The sequence below is a fragment of the Molothrus ater genome, chromosome 2 (assembly GCF_012460135.2).
Source record: "Molothrus ater isolate BHLD 08-10-18 breed brown headed cowbird chromosome 2, BPBGC_Mater_1.1, whole genome shotgun sequence".
Lineage (NCBI taxonomy): Eukaryota > Metazoa > Chordata > Aves > Passeriformes > Icteridae > Molothrus > Molothrus ater.
In genome coordinates, this window is record NC_050479.2 from 85,748,798 (window position 1) to 85,772,780 (window position 23,983).

Sequence of the window (23,983 nt, forward strand, 5' to 3'; positions counted from 1 at the left end):
CCCGCTAGGACGGGACACCCTATAGGAAGAACTACATTTCCCAGAGCCGCTTGCGCCCGGGCGGCGGAATAGGTGGGCCGAGTCGCGCATTCTGTTCTGATTGGCTGGTCGGAGGCAGTCGGGGCGACCATTGGCTGGGCGGGCAGTCACGTGGGGCGGCGGGAGGCAGGCGGACTCACGTGGGCCCGTGCGGGAACCGGGAACCGGGCTTTGGGGGAGCGGCCCCGCCGGGCCTCGCCATGCTGGGCGCCCGGGGCGGGTGGCGGGCCCTGCGCCGCTGCGCCTCCCTGCCGCGGGCCGTGCGGCTGCGGGTGCGCGAGGCGCTGGGGGCGCGGGAGCCGGCGGAGGCGGTCAGAGTGCAGGTGTGTGCCCGGGGCCGGTCAGAGTGCGGGGTGTGTGCCCGGCCCTGCCGGGGCCCGAGCGCAGGGGAGGGCCTGGAGGGGCACGGCCCACGCCCGTGCTTCAGCGAGCGAAGCGGGAGCCCTGCAGAGCATTTTGCTGAGCTCCCGGATCTGCTGTGCCGTCGTGCCGAGCCGCTCCGTGTGTTCCTTTTCCCGCTGTGCGTGCTCGGTTCGCTGCTGTCGCAGCCAGCGGAGCCTTGGGGTCACTCGGCATGTGTGGAGCAGCGTTGTCACCGTGATGGGTTGTGCTGAACGTGCTCTCCACCGCGTTGGATTTATCTGTTCCGGAGAGCGAACCATTGCTGGTGTGCTGCTGTTTATAAAGCTTTTTCACAAGTCTTGTGCCACGTACGTCCAGGTTTAGAGCAGTGTCAGTAGAACCATCGGTAGCACTTCCCCTGACGTTTGTATTTGGCTCCTCTTGTGAACCAAGATAGCCTGGAATTAATGGGCATTTTAGCTATGGAGCACTTTTCCTTGGCATAGGATTGTTCTGTCTGGCTTAAATCCAACCTTATAATGGCCAGGTTGTTGGAATGTGCAGTCTAATTGTTACAGTCAGGGTTGTCACTTTTATTGTACATTCATTCTGGTAGGTGTGAAGTGGTCAGAACATTGCTGCTGCAGCCTCTGCTGTTCCAATATATGCCTGTGGGTATGCTTTTACTTCCTATTGCAGGATGCAAGACTCCTCCTCTTATTTAATAGATTCCAGAACAGCTTGATGAGGTGGTAAGAAAAGCTCTTGATAAGGTTTCTTTTTTCATTTTTAGTGTGTTTTGTTAGGGAGTGTTTGTGGGGAGGAATAATACCTGCCATTATACACTAAATGTGCATCCAGTATAACATACATGGTGTGTTCTGGGGATTTCCTGGAATATGGAGGATAAGCACAACAGCTTCAGGCATGTTACTGTAGGAAATACCTTTTACTTTCACCATACAAATAAAAGGATGCCCAGATGATCTTGTTTCTTGCATTAGTTCTTCCTTTGGGTGGTTTACCCTGTCTGACTCACTAGATTCATGTCTTTAAAATCTTCCATGGTTCTTACATGGAGTAAGGAAAGCATGTTATGCAAGCCCGTGTAATGCTTTGCCTGTGCTAGTAGTCATTTTTAAAACTATAACACGCTTTACTTATGGTGCTGTTTAATTCTTGGTTTGTTCTGTCTGGGTGGCAGAAGTAGATGGATTTTCATTGGTTTGTCTGGTAAAAAAATCTCTAAAGCACTTGGCCAGTTTGAAGTCATTGGGACTATTTGGTTGCTTCCAGTTAAGAAAAATACAAAACTGGTTGGAAAAGAGGCAGTTTGGTGGTTTAATCAGCACTGGTTTTAGTTGTTCTCTACAATATTGTTAGAATATGATCTGCAAGGCCCCCAGCAGATGATTTTGCTTTGAAGGCCAACTTTGTCTCAACTCTGCTGAGCTGAGGAGCAACTATGGGAGTTATATTTTGCATGCTATTACTATTGCTTGCTGCCTTGGTACTGACTTAACATTTCCCATAAAAAAGTAACTAAAATTTATATGTCATTAAAAAACTCAAGACATTTAGCCTGCACTGTACATGGTCAGTTTTCCTGTTTTGCTGTTACAAAGAATTGGGGTATCATTAGTTTTATTCTTTTCATGAAACTCAACAAAGTATTTCTAAATTTTTTTCTTAATAGCTTTTTTTTTTCCCCATGGGCTCAATGAAGCGGTCTTGGTTTTTGAGATGAAAGGAGAAACATCCAAGGCAATAATTTTTATTTTTGTTTTGCATGAATACGTAGTTTTTCATGTGAATCTTTTGGCTGCAACATGCAACATTGTTTTTGCAGTCCAGCATTTTAGGGCACATAAACCAGTAGTGAACAGATTGGAAGAGTTGAAACATTGGAACCTTACTACAAGGATACAACAACAAAACTGATATTGAAAACCATCAGAATGGTCTTGAGTGTATTGTAATGAAGAATAGTGCATTACTGGTCTCTCCTGTTTTAGTAAGAAGAATTGGAAGGGACATCACCAATAGGAATATGTACTTTGCCAAAACACTTCACATCTTCAGAGCACTGCATTGCTTTCTGTATTCTCAGCTTCACGAAGATGCAGGTACATCTTTTTAATCCTTGCTGTTCTCAGGAAGAGACTCTGCCTCAGAAGGATGTCTCTTCCTAAGGACTTGTTTCTCTCTGCTTTGAAGTCAGAAGAAAACAGTTACTTTGATTTCAGTAAGAAGCTGAAGTAGGCCTGAAGTGGTGTGTCTAGCTCAGCCGCAAGAAGAGCATGAGCACACAGCGTTCCTGCCAAAAAATAACAAATCTCTTTCTTTTACCTCTAGGGCTGGGTTCGCTCTGTCCGATCCCAGAAGGAAGTATTGTTCCTGCACATAAATGATGGGAGTTCTCTGGAAAGCCTCCAGGTGGTTGCTGATCCCAGCCTGGAAAAGAGGTAGGTCCCTTTGAAATAACTGGAGAAATATATGTGCTGAGCAGTGCTTGGAGGGGTCTGCTTAGGCCTCCTTCCTTGTGCCAGGGACTGGCCAACCACATTTGTCTCCACCAAGAGCCTCTTCTGATAAAAACCTGTCACTGTTCTCCCTGCTTGCCCAACATTCCTGCCTTGTTCTAAATTCTTTTATAGCTTTGTGAGTCTCTTCCCATTCCCACCTCTGCTTTTAATAATTTTTTATTTCATCAGTTAAGCTCTATGGCTACAGCATCTCTTGTGATCCTCAGTAATCCAGCTAAATTAACAGGAATCTCTCTTCTGAATGTAGTTGTATCAGCACCTAGTTAAGTTGTTGTTTTTTCTTTGTTTCCTAGAGACCTGACTTTTGGAAGCGCAGTGGAAGTGCAAGGGAAGCTTGTCAAAAGTCCTCATAAGATGCAAAACATGGAGCTGCAAGCTGAAACCATTCATGTGGTGGGACCTTGTGATATTTGGGTATGTCACTGTAGCAGAAGGGGTAGGATTGCTAGAAATCAATTCTTGAAGGTCCAAGTATCCAACAAAACATGCTTGAAACTGTATTTTCTTTAAGTCTGAGTGATCCTGCAGACTTTGATTTGTCAGCAGTGTCTGTAGGGTGCATCAAAAGAGAAACATTGGATCACCATGAAAGCCCATTTCTGTGACAGAGCCATTTCTCCATGGAAAATGTGCACAGGCTGACAGTTCGGCGTATGCCTTTGTCCCACCCTGAAGCGCTTACCTGTGCAGGTGGCTTACCATGAATTGGAGAAACAGTGGAACTGGCTAGACACTCCAGGTTGTGCAGCTGGAAGAGCCATATCTACCACAGGCACATTCAGAACCAGCTTGCTGTTGCAGCAGTGAGGTGAACCAGCTGGGTTTCAGAGGGGCTCAACATCCAAAAGGTGGAGTGTTCTGGAATGCCAATACTTCGTGTCATGTTCATGGATCTTGCTCTGCTGTAAGCATTGTAAAATACACAAAATAAGCAGAAAAAGATAGGCAAAAGCATCTAGTTCTTGTGTGCTCTGTAATGGTGATTGAGTTTTAGTAGGGAGAGATGAGTGTATTCCGTGAATAGCAATAAAACTGCGTGGACTCCCAAGTTCTCATCCTCTTACTTTGATTTCCTTGTTGTTTCCAGTCATTTCCCCTGAAAATGAGGGAGAGGCACCCACTGGAGTATGTCCGACAGTTCCCTCACCTGCGCTGCAGGAACAACACGCTGGGCGCCCTGCTGCGAATCCGCAGTGAAGCCACTGCCAGCATCCACTCCTTCTTCCAGGTAATCCCTTCTGTACCCAGCCTCTCGAGTAGAACTCTCCACCCAGGCTGGCTCTATGGGAGCAGGTTAGGAGGGAAGGAGCATGACATGGATTTTGCACACAGTGCTTTTCTTTCCAGGCCAGAGCCTGGCTGCGCCTTGGCCAGACTGTTGCTTATGACCAGGTTAGTGCATCTGTGGCCTGTCAGTGTCTTTCCACCCATTTCCTGTTATTTATCCCTTTCACAGAGTTGCAGTATAATTGCCTCCAAGTGTGTGGTCCGTGGAACACAACATAATGTGATTGTGTTTAACCCATGCTCTGCAGTGACCTTATGGTCCTTGGACAGAAACCTCCGCCCACGTGGAAAAATCTGTGATGCAGGAACACAGACAAACTGACTCAGAGCTTCATGTTATTCTCAGTTCTTGCCTCTAACTGCAATACAAGTCTGTGTGGATGCTGTTGGCTGACATTATGAGACTCCTGGTCTAGTGCATTTGAAACTCATGGGTGGGAGCCACCTGTGTTTTCTGAATGTGTCACTCTTAAGCTGTGGGCACAGCACAGACTTTTTGCAGGCAGGGGAGCAGTGAATTGGCTCTGATGCCAGGTGTCACATAGATTCTAGTCACATGTGTTAGTAGAAAAAGAAAGGTAGTAAGTCCTCTAGCACACCTGAGCCTTTCTTTAAAGCTTTTCCTGGAAATAAGCATGTTTTAGTTTAGATAAGCTGGCTTTAGATAGAATAGAATCACATTCAGATAATTCTGATGACAAAATTCATCTGTAATAATTAGTGTGGCCTAAGAAACAGGTTAGAAATGTTGAGATGAATTTCTGGTTCCAGGTTTGCTGGTCTTTGTTGCCTGCGATGGCAAAGGTTTGCTTGCTCTGAGAACTGCCTGTGTGGAATTGCATGGCGTTTGAATGAGTTTTGTGGGTTTTGTTGGGGTGGGGTGGGGGGTCCCGTGTCAGGTAAAGCTGCTGGTTTCAGCATTGTGCCTCCTCCCACGACAGAAGCCAGCTCTGTTGGGAATCAGTCTGTGCCGGCGTTGAGCCACTAGATGGCATTGCCTACAACGCTTTGTGCTTCCAAACCTGGGCACCGCGGGCAGCCGAGGTACAGAACAGTCTTATTCAGGCTTTGTTTCTCCAAACCAGCTCCTGCTCAGGCTCTGACATACCTTCCTGTTTACAGTGCTCAAGAGCAGAACTCTATTTTGTAATAGACTCTATCATCAATTTAGCAGCAGCAGCTACACTAAAGTTATTTTTAAAGGAATAAGCAAGATTTGGTCCCAGACCTGATATTTATAAATGCTTGTGTGAGAACTCTCCTAGCACCAGGAATGTCTGTGGTTTTATTCTGTCTCTAATGGAAGGAAGTCTTAAAATTGCCACTTGCATCATCCCAAGAATATTGCAATTTCCAACTTGACAATGTCAGAACATACCATAGCTACAAAGTATAATTTCACCATTTTCACTGGGCAAGGCTGTAAGGAGCTTAATGGTGGAAGAAAATAAGTGGAGCTGTTTGAATACACAAAATTATCAAGACTCTCTGTAACTTTAAAAACCTCTCTTTTTTAGCCTGTTCATTTCCAGGAATGAATGACTAGTGCCAAGTGTCTTTGGTTTGGATGTTGAAAGCTAAAATGTCCTTTTTAAATCTTCTGAGAATTGTGGTCCATGTGGGGTAGGAACATTGTTCCTAGGCACAGTAAGATAGTTGCATTGTGAATGGCAAATTCCATTCTGTACATGAAGTTCCAGGTTTGTGAGAGCCAGTAATGCAACTTGAATTATTTTAGAAGCTTTTATAAGGGGAATTATCCAAGAGGTTTTATGGGGACTCTCTTATTTCAGATCTGTGCAGTTTGCATTACTTTCCAAAGCATGTAAGGGATCTTCTATGTGAAGTGTGCTTCTTTACAGCAACTGCTACCACTGTATAAGGAATTTAGGCATTTTTAAACATCTCATGTGGAGCTGGGAGGCCATGTAACCAGCAGGGCTCTGAATATGCAGGGAACTGTGTCAGAGGCCTGCATTTTGTACTGGTAGACTGAAACTTCCTTCTCCAGGCAAAGCAAGTAGCTCTGGATCCAAGTCTTCCTTCTGTGCAGTAACTGGATCCCAGTGAGGAGTCAAGGTCTTTGCACCTGTAACCAAGGTAGCCTAGAGCTGACTGCAGGGACTTTGTTCCCTCTTGGTTGTGTTACTGTACTCCCACAAAATGCATTGCAAGTCCATATGAGGTTTTTGTTCCAAATTAATTTTAGAGTGGGCAGCAAATACTACTTCTGTCTTCCTAGTCTCTTAACAAGCTGGTGAGAAGGACCAGGACCTCTCATGTGACTGACTGGATTGTATTATTCTGGTAAAAGCTGTGCAGCTAAGATGTATCTATCCACTGAATATTGGGTTGCAGCTGTTTTAAAAGCCTATGGCTGCACTGCAGAGAAATCCAGAGAACAGGGGCTCTCTTCATTCAGCCTTACTGGTTTCAGAGGCCTCTGCTGGATTTATGAACTATTACATGAATGTGTAATTCTGCAGGTACCTAGAACACAACCAAGCCAGGGTATACCCTGTCTCTTAAAATTAGCTTGACTTCAGTATCTTAGAAGATGCAAGGTAGGACTGACACTTTATTGGTGGTTGGGTGTTAAGGTCTCTTTCATCCAGTATGTGATTTTTGTCATCCAACACATTTGATCACTTCTCTTAATGCAGCACACAAAGACTGTTCTTTGCCTACCACTGCCTTCCAAGAAGCTGAAAGAAACAAAGTGTCGAGGTCTTAGGGGTGAATTTGATTGAAACTGCCCAAAACTATAAAAATGCTGGAGGAAGTGAGAAGAAAGGAGAATGGTATGGAAACAGGCCATTGCAAAAAAACTCATAGTAATGACATAAATCTCTTTTGGCTTTGAAGCCTGGAGGAAAACACACAGATAGTAAACAATGATGTGTAAGTCATGGTAGCATTTAGTTTGTCATCTGTCCCAGAAGCTGCCCAAAAGACTCCATGTGCTCTCCTGGCTGGGGGCTAATGGCCTAGTTATGTGTGCTGGTTGATGTCATCCTTCAGGGTGACAGCTGTTAACTTTGTTGTTCTGTCTGTTCCAGGATAATGGATATGTGCATATTCATACCCCCATAATTACATCCAATGACTGTGAAGGTGCTGGGGAACTCTTTCAAATTGAGGTAAGTTGGGTTGCATAAAGTTTGTTTGGTTTGGTTTTTTGTGTTTTTTTTTCAAAGCAGTTCTTGAGTTATTAAAGGTTAGAGGAAATATTTATCTTCATAAACCCTTTTATGTACTTCTGTGATTTTTTTAATAAAGCAATCCTTTGTTTCAACTAATAATTTAGACAGTTAAACAGATACATTATCTTTTATTTTATTGCTATTTTGTGCCTTAATCAGCACCTTTTTTACTGATGAGGTTGTTCTATTCCTGGTGCTGTGGAAAAATTTACAAAGAATAACAGAGGGAGGTGGAACATCTTAGTAAACAGAATTATGTGATCATAAGAGCCCAAGAGATGGATTGGGTCATTCAGGACAGACTACTACACTCAAGTACTTCTTAGCTTTGAAACAAATAATATAATTAATCATGAGATAATTCTTTAAAAAAAATAAAGTCAGCAATATCTGAAACTCCTTTTCACCAGCATGTACATACAGGTTCCTCCCTACAAGCTATTCCTGTTGTATGTTGGAATTCTCCCCCAATATTGTCAAGCTTCCCCATAAACACCAAATTACTGCCACAATCTATTGTTATAAGAGTACTTCACATCATGGGTCTGAAGCTCCTGTGAAACTGAAACACAGCCATAACCACTAAGATCTCCCCCGCAGATTTCTCATGATTCCCGACCCCACACAACAGCCCAAGCTACACGGATTCTTACAATTAATCATAGAGAATTCCACTGTCTTTTATACTTCTGTATCTGAAATTCAGTCTTCTGTCTCAAACAACGGCATCCATTGCCTCTTATGTGTATCGGCTCCAGCTTTGCTGGTGATTCATCTGTAATCAAAAGAAAAATTGTTGAGGTAGCAGTTACTTGCTGTGGGACCGTGTCTTCCACTCTGCACAGCCTTGTGACAAAAAAAGCTTCTGTCTGCTTGTTCTCCAGGATCTCAAGGTCTAACCTGTGCTACCAGTGACTCCCTTCCAGACCAGTACATGTAGCTCAGCTTTTTGCTTGCTGGGACAATAGGGTTGATTAGCTAAACTAAATTGTTCCTGTTTAATTGAGATGCCTTAATGCTACCCAAGGTTCACTCCAGGCTGTTGCATGCAAATTAAGACGTGAAAACAAGTGACACTTAATGATGGAAACATTATGCAGTTTGCAGCTGTACAGTGTATTGCGTCTTCGGGACAAATTGTATCCACTTGAAAGCTGTAGAGGATGCAGGACTACAGCGTAGGTGGCTGGTAGTGACAGCAGCCCTGATGCAAATGTTGATTGAGGTGCTAAACTGTGAGCCTGAAACTTGTATAAACTGGATCTTATCGAAATGCATGGTTCAAGGTGGATATTTTACTCCTTTCCAGTGGGAATGCTGAGGTGCAAATAATACCTGTCTTGGAGAAATGTAACTACAGCTGTGCTTGAAAGGTGTGCACTAAGTGCCAAGCCAGACCCCATTAAATGGCCTGTGCCATAAAGGAAGGAATTCACAAACCCACTTGCTGCTGGGAGGAGGGGAATTCTCCCTGATTTCCTGTTTTTTCTTTGATTACAGCTTCACTGTCTGGCTTAATTTAGGACTTAGTTTAGTTTCTGCAAAGCCCTATTCACAACTGGTCCTGGCTAGCAGAATTCTGAGGCTGCCTGCTATCCTGCTGGGGTCACATCACTCCACTGGAGCACTGATACTGTTTTTTGACAGTGAAAATATAGGGAAGATTAGGCCTGCCTTGGCCATGTATGTGATGCTGTCAGACACAAAATAGGAGTCACAGAAGGGTGTCAGACATAATAATAAGGATATGGTGTTTGCAGCAAAGCCCAGAATCTCATATGCTTTTAACCAAACCAACTATCAAGACATTCTTGTCTGCTATATTCAGTCACTTTTTAAACTAGCCTTTAATTCACTGTTTGAACAAGTCAAGGGAGAATATGAATTCATGTTCCACTTATTTTTGAGAAGGAGCTAAGATTTTGGATGAAAACAACCTTCAAATTGGATTCTTCAGTTTCAAAAAATATTAAAATCCTGTTCCTTAAGTTTTAAGATGAATCTTCTAGCTTCAACCAGAATTGGTGTTCTATTACTCCTGAATTTGTAGTAATTGCAATACATCTGCTGTTAACAGGTTGGGGTTTTTCTGCCTTTTGGGTTTGTTTCTTTTTTTTTTTTTAGCTCCCTTGGGCAGTGTGTAGAACTAATAGTCTCACCAGTTTTGCTGATCTGCTGCAGGTGAAGTAAGTTGAAGACTTTAGTTGAATAGCCTTTAGGACCCAAGTAGAGGCTGCTTTTGTACCCACTGTGTACTATTGCCTTTAAGTAGCTGTTTTCTCTTACTAGCACAGTTTTAATCCTCTGACTAACATCTGATGGCTGCTCAGGCCTGTGCATTCTTTTGAAAGGATGGAAAGTGAAGAGAGTATGAATATGTTTTTACATGTGAGTTGAAGAAATGGGGGAAAATGTATCTGAAGTTAGAATGAAAAGGCTTTTTGAAATGTGGTCTTTGATTCCCAAAACTCTTAATCCAGTAGGATTTGTGTTTGTTTATATGTTCAGCTTCCTCATTATCTTTATTTGGTTTTGGATGTACTGATGAGTCTGTACATAGCTTTGGTTGGGATGCTCTCAAATTAGGGCTTGGGATGGGGGGGAATCCGTATTCCCTCACTGCTGGGCAAATCAACCAAATGTTTTTAAAATTAAGTACTGTAATGGTGAAAAGAGTGCAGTAAGCAGAGGACATTTTAAAGAACAAATAAGTCACAAGATGGATAACAACTCCAGAGGAAACTTCTCCGCCTGAAAAGTGTAGGTTTGAGGAGAGACTGCCAGAAGTGTGAAGACTACTAGGCAGACCCTAACCCACATCAGCAACACCATCTTGTGGCTTTCTGCTCTGTTGACAGTGTCTTCCTGTAGTGGGAGCATGTAGAGGAGAAAGCATCTTCTTTGTGCTTCTTTCTATAAAGTAAATATATTGAAAATACTAGAAGATCTTTGACTGTTGAAAGCAGTGTTTTAGTATCATCCAAAGCAGGATGAGGTAATTCTTGAAATAGGGAGAATGCAGATCAGCAGGGGCAGAAAGCCCTTTTTCTATTTTAATCTGAAAATAATTCCCCTATACCAGCAGTTTTAGCACCTACTCCTCAGCACAGATTCTTTCCTTGCTTTTTTTTTTTCCTATTTTTCTCTTATTTCTTCTGAAGTCTAGAATTCTTAGCAGTTTTTTATGTTGCAAGAAACTTTACCCAGTCCCCTTCTGTGGCTGTGTCCTAAGAAATTTGCCATACTTTTGTCCTTGTGACCCAGCTGCATATCTTTTCCCTGCTATTTTCAGTAGCCTCCCACTCTGCAGTGTTGAAGACTCCCTGTTTTATGAGTCTCTTGCTCTCTTTTCCACTTTGCTGCCTGGAAAATTTTCTTTGTATGGCTGCTTTCAGCTGATGTGGAGAAGGTGGAGGCTTCTCAGTGCTCTGTAAGAGCCTGTCTGGCCCAGGACACTCCAGCTGGTTCAGTGTGGGTCTCCACAGCCACTTTCCCGGCTGCCCAGCTGCAGCCTTTTAAGGGAACTCAGTATGCAGTGAGTTCCAAAGCATAACAGCTGTATCATGCATTCACAGCTCCTTAAAGAAGATCTCACATGTAGTTTTTATTGCCTGTGGCCATATTCCTTCCTGGGACCACTCTCTATGTGTAAGGAGTGCTGCACTCTCCCTGTCGGAGGTAAAATGTGCTCTGTGTGAGGCTTGTCTCTTCCCATGCACACCTCACGGCACCTGGCTGAGCCCAGGGTCTGGATCAAGCCATTTCATTGCTTGAAAAGTTATTTAACTGTAAGCCTGAAGAACTGTCTGGGTATAGTTCTTCTCTAAAATGCATCTGGAGATTGGGGCTTTCGAGGGTTTTTTGCCCCTTGCTCACAAGAGTCAGTGTCAAAGTTTTTAGGTTCCTGACAGTGCAGGTTTGTGGCTGTGCCAGCTATGGCACCAGCAGTATGTACCTGCTGCTGAAGATGCAGAAACTTACTCCTGCCATCCCTTTGGTACTACTGAAAAATATCCTTGTCAGCACTGAAGAAAGCTGGGATCTGCTGGGGAGGATCACAGTTAAGCACAACAGTATTAGTGTCTGTAAGGTCTTTTCCCTTTTAGAGATGTGTGATGGTCTGGGAGGCAGCCAGTGCCTGAGAGACTGGTACTTCAGAGAAGTGCTCAGCAGGGATCAGGGTAAGCTGGACCTGAGCTGAGGGACGGCTGGCTTTTTCATATTCTAGCTCTCCCAGTTTCTCCTCATTTCTACCTGATTCATATCTGCCTGTCCAGTCCATATTTATGAGATGTTATGCATTCCAGTACATATTTATGAGATGTGTGTCTCAGCAGAACCAGCTGCTGTTGCTCAGTGCAAGTCCAGCTGGTCAGAATTAGGACTGGAATTGCAAGGAGGACTTCTTAGAAGTTAGGAATTTTGCAGGGGTTGTCTGAAAAGGAAAATCCAATCATGTTTATGATGGGGTATCACAGAGGGCAAATATGGATTAAAGATGTGTTTCTGGGAAGCTGCAGCAGCATGGTTGTGTGGGCCTGGGCTAGAGCTACAGCAATGATTTCTATGAGCTTTTCAAGTCTTCTCTGATCCCTTCATGCTTTTGGCTTGCATAGAGTGTAAGACAGAATCAAACAGTTTGTACTCTCCTGAAGCTAATTGCCTCAAGGAGAAGTTAATACAAGACTGACATCAAAGGGAATAATTTTAAATTAAATCATTAGACATTTGAGGAGATGGAGAACAAAACAGGTACTAAATCCAGTTGTTCTTGTATTTAGAATGAGAATAAAAAGCCTTTGAAGTTGACGTCAAATACTAGCATGTTTATAGCACATTTGCTCTGAGACACCAAGATGTTTCATACAGATTCTCTCTCCCTTTTCCCCCATTGTAATTTGGGTAGTTTTCGACTCTGGGATGGAAAGAGCTTGAAAGGAAACCCATAATTCACCTCCTAATCTTTTATCAAGTCCATGTTTTGGGGTTGGGAATTGGGAGAAGCGTCCATCTAATTGAAGTAAAAGCACCACAGTGTTGTTGCTTCATTTTGCTGGTCATGTACATGAAAACCAGTCTCACCCAGTGTCAGCAGTGAAGGGATAGTGTCCCCTACCGTTTGTGTATCAGTAGCTGTGGTTTCATATAATAAAGAAGCCATCTTGCTCTAAAAGGCTGAGCATGAATCACAGGCACAGGCACTTGGGAACATTGGCCTGTGCTCAAATGTATAGGAAGGAATCACCTCCAGCGGATTAGCTGATACTTGTACCTATGAAATATGCAGCTGCTAATTTTGGAATCTTCCCTTGCTGAAGGTGTCCCTTCTGAACAAAAAGGGAGGCATTTAATTTTTCCTGCATAGGAAAGTTTTCTGCATGAGCTGTGTTGTACTCTTGTATTGAGTATTGTGCCTTAGGATGAGAGAGAGCAAGTGGGCAGCTGTGGAGAGGGGAGGTGATCAGATGGTGATGGGGCAGTAATATTCAATCTAAATACTGCTGTGTTTATGCTTCACCTTCTGTCAGAAGCCATTCAGGAGCTGCTCACAATGCAGACAAATATCTTGGGATCTCTCAGTGACCTGTCAAACAGGCTGCAGGTTTTCAGGAGCCCAGTTGAGTTGTAGATTGTCTCACTTTATCTAGTCACTTACTGTGTTTCTCTTTTCCTTATGTCTCTCTGAGATCACATCTGATTTGGAGAATGAAAAATTACGCAAAGTCATTATAAATAAACCAGACCCCAGCTCCTGGAGACAGTTGTATCCTGTTTGTGGATCTGGGAGGAAGCATTGAGATTTTGTGGCTGACTTCTTGTTCTTTTCTGGCTTCTAGTTTGTCTCTTTCTCATTGTTTAGAAGTTGCATCCTACAGGATTAGGTGGGATTTTTCACTGGTGAAACAAGGAATGTCTGAACTAAGCTTGCAGGAAAAGAGAAGCCAGAAACCATGGCTCTTCTCTTTAGTGTTCTGGCCATGGTTCTGGGGCTGCAGTATGTGAATGTTTGATGTTTATTAATATCCTTATTGTTTTTGAGCAAATGCTCTGGGTTTGTTTGATGAAAACAGTAGGGACCTGCTTCTGCATCCTCAGAGTTTGGTGTTTGGTTTTTTTAGAACCACAAAACCTTTGAAACGAAGCAGTCCTGGGGTTAGAGCCACAAATTGTCATCTTTTCATTGATCTTTGTGGAACAAGGCAAGCTTGCTCTTTTCTTCAGTGTGATGCTGTGAAGAGATAAAACTGCCTTGTCATCTGAGGTTTTTGGAAGTCACTGTTTTAACTTTGTGATGAACAGCAGAGCTTCTGAGAACAAAAGCAAAAGCAACACCTTCAAGCTCATAAGAGAAAAATGGCAGGTTGTAGGCTATCAAAGACTGGAGAACAAGGCTCCCTGTGACAGAGCAAGTTGGGGAGTTGGGTGGCTGGAGGCAGTGGCATACTTAGCTGAACTAGCAACACTTAGCATGACTCCTAGGAGCTACACCTTGGGTATTTCAAACTTATTTCAGAAGAAAGTATTTGTTTGGAGGTGAATGTAGATCAGCCAGACCTCAGATTAGCTTTGAAGTTTCATTCTGTTTTTCTCCTGAACCTTTGGCTCCTCCAAAGTTTAGGGATGTTATTGAAATATACAAGATGTTGAAACACAATATCATTTATCTTCATGTTTCTTTAAAAGTCACTGAGTTGTGACCTCTAGAGATCATCTAATCCGTCTCACTGTGCTCAAACAGGGTCAGCTGGAGCAAGTTGGCCAGTACTCTGCTGCTGAGTTTTTTATATCTCCCTAGATGGAGACTTTACAGCCTCTCTGGACAACCTGTTCTAGTACTTGACACCCACAGTAAATATTAAAGGTTATTCTTGTTTTCAGATGAATTTTTGTGTGTCTTTTTTAAAATCTGTGCCTATTGTCTCTTGGGACTTTTTTTTCTTTTGAGGTTTTTCATAATGGAACACTGAACTTGTTAAATTTTCTATTACTTGTAGATTTTTTTATGCTTAAAATATCTGATGACCTGAAAAAGGCATGCAAAAGCTGAAATGAAACAGAGTTTATTTTTCGCTGCCTATATAATATGTAAGCTGTGATGTCTCTAAATTAATATTGTTTCAGTTGAGATATTTTTAAAGACTGAATAACAAACAAATCTTAAGAGGATATTGCATTGCTTTTTTTTTTTATTACTGTTTGTCTTTTTCCAGTGGAAACAAATTCATTTCCCTGCGAAAAGAAAATAACACTGTGTTAAAAGCTTTTTCTGAAAGTCAGTGGGGCTGACACAGAAAACACTCCTCCATTTTCTCATCAGGCTTGAAATTGAATTTTGAAGGCAATGCTGTATGAAGCTTCAAACTACAAGTGATAGAGATTCTTCTTTTCCTCCTCTCTGTTCATCTTGGTAGGAAAGTGAAAATTGATGCTTTGAAAAGAGGGAAAATAAGCCACGTGCTGTGCTTTTTATTTAAACACCAATGGTCTGACTTGTTCCTCATTGTTACAGACATCAAGAGAGGAAAAGGAGTCAGTGGAAAAGAGCCATTTCTTCAATGTGCCTGCCTTCCTGACAGTTTCTGGCCAGCTCCATTTGGAAGTAATGGCAGGGTGAGCAAAATGAGAAGTTTTCGTCTTTGTCTGTGGGATATTCCCAGCTGGTATATATTTGGTATCCATCAGGTATCTGCCATGGTTATCTGCCAGAAATGGACTGAGTGGCAGTGGCTGGATGATGGATACTGAGAGGCCAGCCTAGAGAGAGAGCTGGAGCACCTCTTGTGTGGACACAGGCTGAGAGAGCTGGGATTGTTCAGCTTGGAGAAGAGAAGGCTCCAGGGAGACCTTAGAGCCCCTTCCAGTACTGAAGGGGCTACAAGAGAACTGAGGAGAGGCTTTGGACAAGGGCATGGAGTTACAGAGCAAGGGGGGATGGCTTCAGATTGAAAGAGGAAAGGCTTGAATTAGATATCAGGAATAGATATTAGATATCTTTACTTGAGGGTGGTGGGGCACTGGCAGACGTTTACCAGAGAAACTTGAACACGTCCAGGGATGCATGCCCCATCCCTGGATGTGTTCAGGGCCAGGTTGGGTGGGGCTCTGAGCAACCTGGGGTAGTGGAAGATGTCCCTGCCCATGACCAGGGAGTTAGAACAGCATTGTCTTTGGGGTCACTTCCAAAACCATTGAATGATTCTATACTCTGGAGGGCCTCACAGCATCTAGAGAGTTAATGCTGTGTGATGTATCTGTGCAGTGCTTTTGCATCCAGAAGAAGTTCATTTATTTTTGAAGACTGAAGGGATTCAATACCATTTGAGCTGCAGGCCTCAAAAACTCAGTGTACTTAAATAAAGTAAAAATAAAAGGAGCAGGTTCCCAGAACAGCTATGCTCCATTATGAATAAACACATCTAAATGTAGATGGCCCTAGATTTATTCAAAATGGCTGTAAGAACAACACACTACTGTAAAATAGGAACATGAAGCTGTAATGTACTGTATGCTGAAGAGCATTGATTTTTTTATTTATCCATCCTTAGAGAGCAAGGTACATCTGAGTGATATCAATGGAAAAAGTATTTACCAGACAAGTAATCTGCTGAGTTTAGCTTTATCTTAGAGCAGGCTGTGTACTATTTAAGGGGTACAGCCTGATGTAATAGAGTGAGATTGTATTTCAGGTTGATCATTAGAATCCACGTTCCTTCTTTGGACTTACTTGAATTACATCTTTCAGTAAAGGTCACAATGCATGACAGTCAATTAAGTCTAACACATACAAACCCATGCCATCTCATTTTCCAGGGATCAAAATCTCTCCCCCTTCAATTAAACAAAGCTTGCCCCAGCTAATATCTGAGATGACACAGCTACTATCTGCTGCCAAGTGACCTGTGCTTTGGCCACAGCAGGCAGGGCACCTCATGAGAAACACCCTGTCTATCAAGAATGTCTAGCTTGAGTGTTTCTGCATATTGCAGACATTGAGCTGGTCTGAGAAGAGACCATGTCACTCAGGGAGAACAAACCAGGCAGAAAAGAGATTTCTGAAAAAATTTATATGTTTTGATTTGTATGCAAAAATTGCCCTTTGAACAATTTCATTGCAGCTATTTATCAGCAGCCAATAACCTGTGCTACAGTGATTACATAGAAAAACTCCAGTACTGATTCTCAGTATTGCATATTCAGGCATGAACAGCAAACACTATTAGAAATACAGGTCAGAACTCCCAGATGAAAAGGCCAATCTTTAAAGTTCACATTTTCCAAAGCTAGGATTTTATCCCTCCCATTTTCAGAAGGTTTCCACTCCACAATAACTGATCACTTTAAAAGTGTTTTTAAAGTCACCATAAGTTCATTATGAGCCCTCCTTGGTACATGGCAAACAACTGCAGTGATACCTCCCTGAGATCTGGTCTCTGACAGGCTCTATCAGCAGTCCAGCTGGCCAGCAGTGGTTTGGCTGAAGTACCATGTCTGAGGAGAATCCACATTGCAACTGCTCAGAAAAATGTGCCTTCAGATAAGGGTTGTTGCCCTGATTTCATGCCAGCTACTCAGTGTACTAATTTAGTTAATTTATTGGGAAAATTCAGTGTAGATGAAGACCAAACCCATTATAAAAGAGAACTTTCTCTTTGACAGACTTGAGACTTTCACTCTTAGTCTTAGAGTAGTAAAAAGTGAGTTTTCCACCTCCAAAATGGAAATATTCTGGTCTTCCCAATAAACAAATCAGGTAAAACAGTAAAGATTTATCTGTTTTGGATTTGATTCCATGAAATTTACCCTTTGTTTTAGCCAGACTAAATTCTTCACATCTATAAAATTATCTAGTCATCACAAATTACTTTAGCTTAGATATAATGTTAAGTGTTGTAGTCTTAAGGCTCTCGAGAACACTTTGTTCCTGAGAATTTGTGGGAGGAGACTGAGATAGAAATGCTGAGGAGAACCTTCCCCATCCAGTCTTGACCATATTCTCTTGTGACTTTTAGGACTTGGGAGAGGGACAGATCCTGCTTAAGTCCATTAGAAAGTAGAGGTGGAGCAGGATAGGTGTGAGAGGCAGGTAGGAATTTGTCCTGGGAGAGGTGTACGTAGAAGGGGAGCAGAAGGTCAAGTAGGCAGTCATGTAATTTTGGGGTTAGCTTTTAGCTTTACAGAGCTCATAAGCAACCTCCAAGCTGTGGCTGGAAAAGGCTGGAAAGGGAGGTGTGGAGGAGACTTACCAGATGAGTCTGGAATCACATCTTCTGTGTCCTTGCAGAGAGTTTATCTGCAGACCTGAATGCCCATGCTTGTGTGTTGTCCAGGGCTCTGTTTCATGGCAGGGTTGCTTGGGATGCTATTCCTGATCACAGGAGAGAGCAGTGAGCCATTTATAGTTGATGAGTTTTTTCTTTGAGGAAAAGTGGGAAGAGAGATGTTCCTGCGTTTATTGACCGTCTGCTGTGCTGTGTGTGCTTGTTACTGAAGGCAAGGTCAGAGGAGTTCATCTTGTCTCTCAGTGTGACACACACGGCCTACTTGGCACAACTTCTCGTTTCATTGTGCCTCAGCAATGACAGCATCTAGGTTGTCTGCTCAGCATGTCTGAATCATTGTCAGCTGCTGTAAATCCATGGGCTTTTTAAGGTCTCCAGGAAAGTCTTTATTCAGTAATAGAGCTCTCCCCTTCAGTCTCCTCAGTCTCCGATGAGTCAGTAGCCAGTGTGTGTGGTACAAGTGTAGGGCTGTCTGTGTCCTCATATCTGGTTTGAAATGTCATTGGTTTGCTGTGAAGTCCATGTGGTATTCCTTGCCCCCAATCCTCTGGCGAGGACAAAAGCCCCCTTGGGGACCTGAACTGGGCTGGAGGGTCTGTGACAGCTGAAGATGATTCAGAACCATACTGGAGACAGCCAAAGCCATTTGTTGTCAAGAAGTACAGCTCACTGGCTGCAGTAATTATTTTTTTTCTTCTCCTTTCCCACAGGCTGTACATGCTCCTCTCTTTTCAGCCCTTCTTGTTAATAGTTTAGCATCAATGTTTTTCCCTTGTGCCACACTTCATCCCAGGCCCTGTCTGTTCTGCCTTTTGCATCATGAGCTTAAATAAAATTGCTTTTCTTAAAACTTCTGGGAGCTATCCCCTCCCTAATTGGCAGCATACGTTATCTCATCATTCCTTGCCCTCCTTAGCCCTGTTTCTTTTCTCTCTTATCAGGCCCTCACTAGGTTTCTCCTCTCTTGTTCATCTCACATTGTGTTGAAGTTCCCTGCAAATGGCTAAAAGGCTGAGAGGCAACCTTATAGCAGCCTGTTAGAATCTGCAAGGAGGTTCTCCAAAGACAGACCCACTTCTTGCAGTGGTGAATGACAGGAGGACAAGAAGCAGCGGGGATAAGTTGAGAGAAGTGAAGTTCTCAGTGGACTTAGGGGGGAAAATAATGGAGAAATCAGCAGTGGGGATAAGTTGAGAGAAGTGAAGTTCTCAGTGGACATAGGGGGGAAAATAATGGAGAAATCAGTCAAGCATTGAACAAGATTGATGAGAGAAACTGTGTGCTCTTCATCAGAAACGCAGCTAGGTGGAGCCTTGAGCTGGTCTGGCGTTTTTGCTGACCCTGCTTTGAACAGAAGACTGAACCAATGACCTCCTGAGGTCCCTTCCAGCCCAAGTAATTTTCTTCTTCTAAGTTTTTTCCTTGCCTTTGTTCTCATTGTCCTCTCCACCTATTTCAGGCACAATACCATCTTGGTGAATTATCTTTCTAGCTGAGATAATTATCTCTCTAGTTGAATTTCAGTTCAACATCCCCAGGACTTATTTTTTCCTGCTAACTTAAAATCTCAGCCTTTTATTCAGACTTCTGCCTGCTAACATCTACTTATCAAGCTTGGTTTAGATGCAGCATAATTAATCCCTCTCTCCTCAAGCACATCCCCTTGATTGCTAAACCGTCATCTATTCTGCTGCTCTTCTGCCTAATCCAGATGTTCTCTGCAATCCTACAACTGGTTTTGCAGGTTGCAGAGAGGATCTAAAAAGCATTTCAGTCATCCAGACTATTTTGGCTGTGTCTGCCTGAGTTTGTAGAGAGCTGAACTCAGTGAATTTCCTGTTGTTTGCAGAAGGTACTAAAACCACACTGATCTCACTTTTAAAATGCCAGTACTTCAGTGTTTTTCAAAGCGTGGAGAATGAGAGAGAGCTGTCATTTTGATGTTCAAGAAAACACTGCAGAGCTCAAAAGAGATGTGTTTGAGGCTGCCTTCCATAAAAAAGGCTTCATTCTCAGCAGTCTGGCAACACACGCTCTTAAAATTTTATTCCAAAATGACTTGCTAATGATGACACAGATTACATTGTCTTTAAACAAATATTTGCTCTACACTGTACAATTTTACATTCTTCTGAATGCAGCTGCAGGAATGATGTCCAGTTGTATAACATTCCTGTTGCTATGAAGTAACAAAAATAAGTGCAACTATTTATCTTGGATGTCTGAAAAACATTTTTTGACATTTCTTGCACAACATTTGTTTGAGTCTGAGTCATAATGCAGACTCTTATAATTAGTGCACTAACTTCCATTAATTAGGCTGACACTTAATTGGATCTATAAAAAGCAACCATGACATGTCTGGTTTTAATCAATTACTGCATACTTCAGTCTGGTTCATGACTGCTGCAGTGATTGTTAATGACTTTGTCTTACTGGCAGGCCAAATACATCAACTCTGTAGGTACAACAGTGAGTCTAGAGTTGCTTGGCTAGTTGGAGCTTTACAGCCACATGGATATACTGTTGGTCCTTTTTTCCTCTCCACATTTTGGGGAGGGTAAGCAGGTAATCTGCTAGCAAGCATGGTGAGTGTGTGCTGAGGTTAGCTGCAGTTCAGCTATGTTCTGGGATCCTCACATGCAGGGCTGAATGCAATCCCTGCAATCTTGGACTGTGTGTTCTTTGTCTTATATCCTTGCTGTAAAAATCAAGTGCAGGGAGCAAGAGAAGAGACAGTTTTATGCTCATCTGGTGAAACGTGTCCACAGCTGAAATTCTTGGTCCTCATTTTACAGGTAAGCTAAGTTGAACCAGTGTCTTGAATCAAGTGCATAGTCCCTTTTCCTTCTCTGAATACCTGATCATCCCTGTTCCAGTCAGTGGTAGGTGCTGTAGGGTCTGTGGCAGGAGAACCCAGCATCCACGTGTGTGGGGGGCCTTGCAGCTCCACTGCACCTGTGTGCCTGGACAATGCTGTGAGAGCTGCAGGGGTTTAAGAAGCTGTGGCTTTGTGAGTGACAGTACTGGCTGTCACAACCCTCTGCCCACATGTTCCTCTGCCGTAGTAGCCACGTTTGTGGTGACTCCTGGAAACTTATTTTACTTTGTGACTGAGGCAGGCAAGAAGCCTGTGGGCAGCTCAGCTCGCCATCAGTGGCAAAACAACACCTTGGCAAACTTAATACCCTATGAGAGCATGAACCTGCCTTGTGTCCAGGCTGCAGCTCCTGCTTCTCAAGGGGACTCCATGCCTCAGGAGATGGCTCCAGGACGAGATGTGAAGTCAGGCAACTTCAACCCTATTTGCTCCCACAGCTTTCCTTGAAATAGATGCACAAATCCATTAGCACATGCCCTGAAGTTCTTCGATTTGCTGCCATTGTACTAAAGTAGAATAGAATATAGAAACGTGTTGTAGTCAGCTGTAACATGTTGCATTTTATATGGATTTTAGTAATTTTTTTTATACAGTTGCTTACTTTGTTTAGTTACTGTAGAATTTGAGGCTTTGGAGGTTTTAAATAGTTACACCCAAACTTTGGAATGTGGCCTGAACCATGACTCCCTTTGCTCAGTAATGCACCCACTGATGCTTTTTTGTGTTGTGATTGATACTTGCAGAACTCATATAATCAATGTTCATCTGAAAAAATGAAAAAAAAAAAATTAATTATCCTCTTCCTGGCTGTTATAATGCAATTTTTATAGAACATGGGTTTTTTCCACTTTGAAAGGAAAAAGATTTAACCCAGTTGTTCCCTCCCAGTGTGTTGGTAATGTATTTTAATGCCTTAGAGTAGGAGTCAATGGGATGATTAAGTTTGAAAAACATTTTAGCTACCTGTTTTATTTAAATCTTTAGAACATTTTGTATCACTCCTTTGTAGAATATCTCTGTTAGCTAGAGAATGGGAAATGATTATTTGAATAAATCCTCAACTACTCTGGTGGCTTTCATCAACCCAGCTTGAGTTTTCATTGCTAATCAGCCATTTTATTGACTTTAATTAGAAACAATAATATCAAAACTAGGACAGAGCAAGACTCCACTGACAATGAAGTACAACACTTGCATAGAAGGGTGGAGGACCCAGGCTGATGAGGTCTTTCAGCCTGGAGCAGATGACTTGTATGGCTCTGAGTAACTCTTAATGTCCTTTGTCTCAGTTTTCCCGTGTTCTCCTGCCATCTGTAGACTAACAATCCAGGGTCTAGCTCTGCTGAGAGGTTTAATAAACAAACTTCTGAGTGCTTTGCCAGATAATTAGGGTATATAACACTTTGTTGTTAATTACTCGAGTGTGCCTGGATCATATCCAAGCAGAGGGGGATGACCTGGGAAGGATCCTTGTCCCATCTTCTGTTTTGTGCTGCTGAAGCTGGAGCAGAGGCTGTGGCAAGGGGAGAGCAGGTCCTGGAGCGTGGCAGGAGGGTGCTGTGCACATGCAACCTCGCGGGCATCATGGATCCCTGCCCTTTGGAAGTTGCAGAGAGAGAAGCTGCTGCATTGCTTCACTCTGACTGGCTGCAGGGGGAAGTTGGCACTTCCCGGTCCCTGTCTGGGAACTTAGACAGCTTTCTTTTTTTTTAATTTATGTATTTATTTTTGGCTGCTTACAAAAGGAAGTACAATCCCATCTCGTTGCAGCATGAGCCAAAACCTCAGCACTCAGCACACCAGCTCTGCTGCCCAGGCCTGAGCCTCACATACTGCTACAAAAGTCCTTGTCAAGATGCAGCTTTTCTCATCTGCATTTCCCCAGAGGGCAAGCAGAAATGGCCTGTGAGGAGTCTTTAAAAACTCATTTTTCTGGGTAAAATTCAGCCCCTTCTGCTGCCTTTTCAACAGAAATGTATATTTTCATTGGGCAGAATACAAACCACCAGACAACAGTAATGGGAGCATTATTTTTGCACTGAGGTTAAAACCCAGATATTGCTGTCCAACTCTGACAAGTATTTTTTAACACAGTCTACCTAGCTCAAGGATTATTCTGAAAAATAAGCTCAAAAATATTCTGTCTCTTGTCCCCACTGCTGGGCATCTGTACCTCGCTATCATCATTAGGAGCTCTGGGCTTCCAGCTTCTCCAAAAACTAGACCTAGGAAACATTGGGCTGATATTTTGTATGGTTGCCTTGTGTATGTGGTTTTGTGCACAGGGCCAGAGCATCTTTCAAAATACAAATTTCAGCATCCCTGAACAATCCCATTCATGTTCAGGTCAAGCACTGCAGCTAACTGGTGCATCCTGGCAGCTGAGCAAAGTCACCTGCTTATTTCAGTGGAGCAGGCAGGTCCTCCATGCTCAAAATGAATATGGTCGTGCCAGGACAGAGTGGAATTAAATCAGATGGCTCACTTTATTAACTTCTTTCTTTCCTAAGAGAAAGGACAATGGGTAGATAAACTCCTGGGCTTCAGGGTCACCTTGCTGAGGGTTTCTCCCTCTCTGCTGACATTGTGTGTTCTTTTGTGTTTGGGTTAGAAGTTATTGTTTCTAGATTTTCTTGCAATCTAGATTTTAGTATGTGTATGGCAGGGAGGAGTTGGTGGATTATAGTGCAAGGGAGCACCCTGTGTTGAAGGGTTACATGCTGTATTCGTTTAGCATGGCCAAAGATGAGATTTGGCACAAGTCACTGTTCAGCTTAACTTGTCCCTGCAGATAGTGCCAGAGTAATCAATGCACGTGCTGTATTTGGGGGTGACAGCAACAGCACCATGAAAATTAATTCTTCCCCCTCTGCCATGTTGGTAGTGTATTTTTATGGCTTACAGCAGAAATCACAGGGGTGATGAAGTTTTGAGAAACATCTTTGCTCCTTGTGTGTACTGGTGTGGTTTAGTGCTTAGCCCTGAGTCACAGGAACCAGCTTCTGCCTCCAGCTGTGTCACTACTGTGTGGTGTGACCTTGGCATTGGTTGTAAGCTGACTGTGCAGGGATTGCATCTTCTTGATTAATAGCCTTGTTCAGAGTTATATGCCCTTGGTTCGACAGCACAAATAAGTCTTTATTACCTTGGTAGCAGCGTGGAGTCCTGGCTCAGAAAAGGAGCACAATCCTTTCCTGGCTTGGGAACCAACAGCACAATTAATTCTATTTGGATTGCGCCATAAAAGGGGCCAGTAAGGAAGAGACGCTGAGGCCTACAAACATTGCATGAGTTTAATTAAAAGAATGATTTGAAGCAGCTTTGGGTACAGATACTTATTACTTCTCTATTGGTTCCTCTCGCTTCCTCTGTAATGAAGTGTCAATGAACTCGAACAAAGTGAGC

The 23,983-nt window shown here is 43.0% G+C and overlaps 1 protein-coding gene across 2 annotated transcripts in view; it reads left to right on the forward strand.

The window, feature by feature from the left end:
* Positions 1–221: 221 nt before the first annotated feature.
* Positions 222–23,983, forward strand: part of NARS2 (asparaginyl-tRNA synthetase 2, mitochondrial) — a 48,027-nt gene continuing 24,265 nt past the window's right edge. For both annotated transcript variants that reach the window (XM_036405397.1, XM_054514057.1), the window contains exons 1-6: positions 222–362; positions 2,737–2,846; positions 3,221–3,341; positions 4,015–4,155; positions 7,274–7,354; positions 14,928–15,028. In XM_036405397.1, coding sequence (XP_036261290.1) covers positions 240–362; positions 2,737–2,846; positions 3,221–3,341; positions 4,015–4,155; positions 7,274–7,354; positions 14,928–15,028 — 677 coding nt within the window. In that variant the 5' untranslated portion in view covers positions 222–239. The remainder of the gene's footprint in view (positions 363–2,736; positions 2,847–3,220; positions 3,342–4,014; positions 4,156–7,273; positions 7,355–14,927; positions 15,029–23,983) is intronic.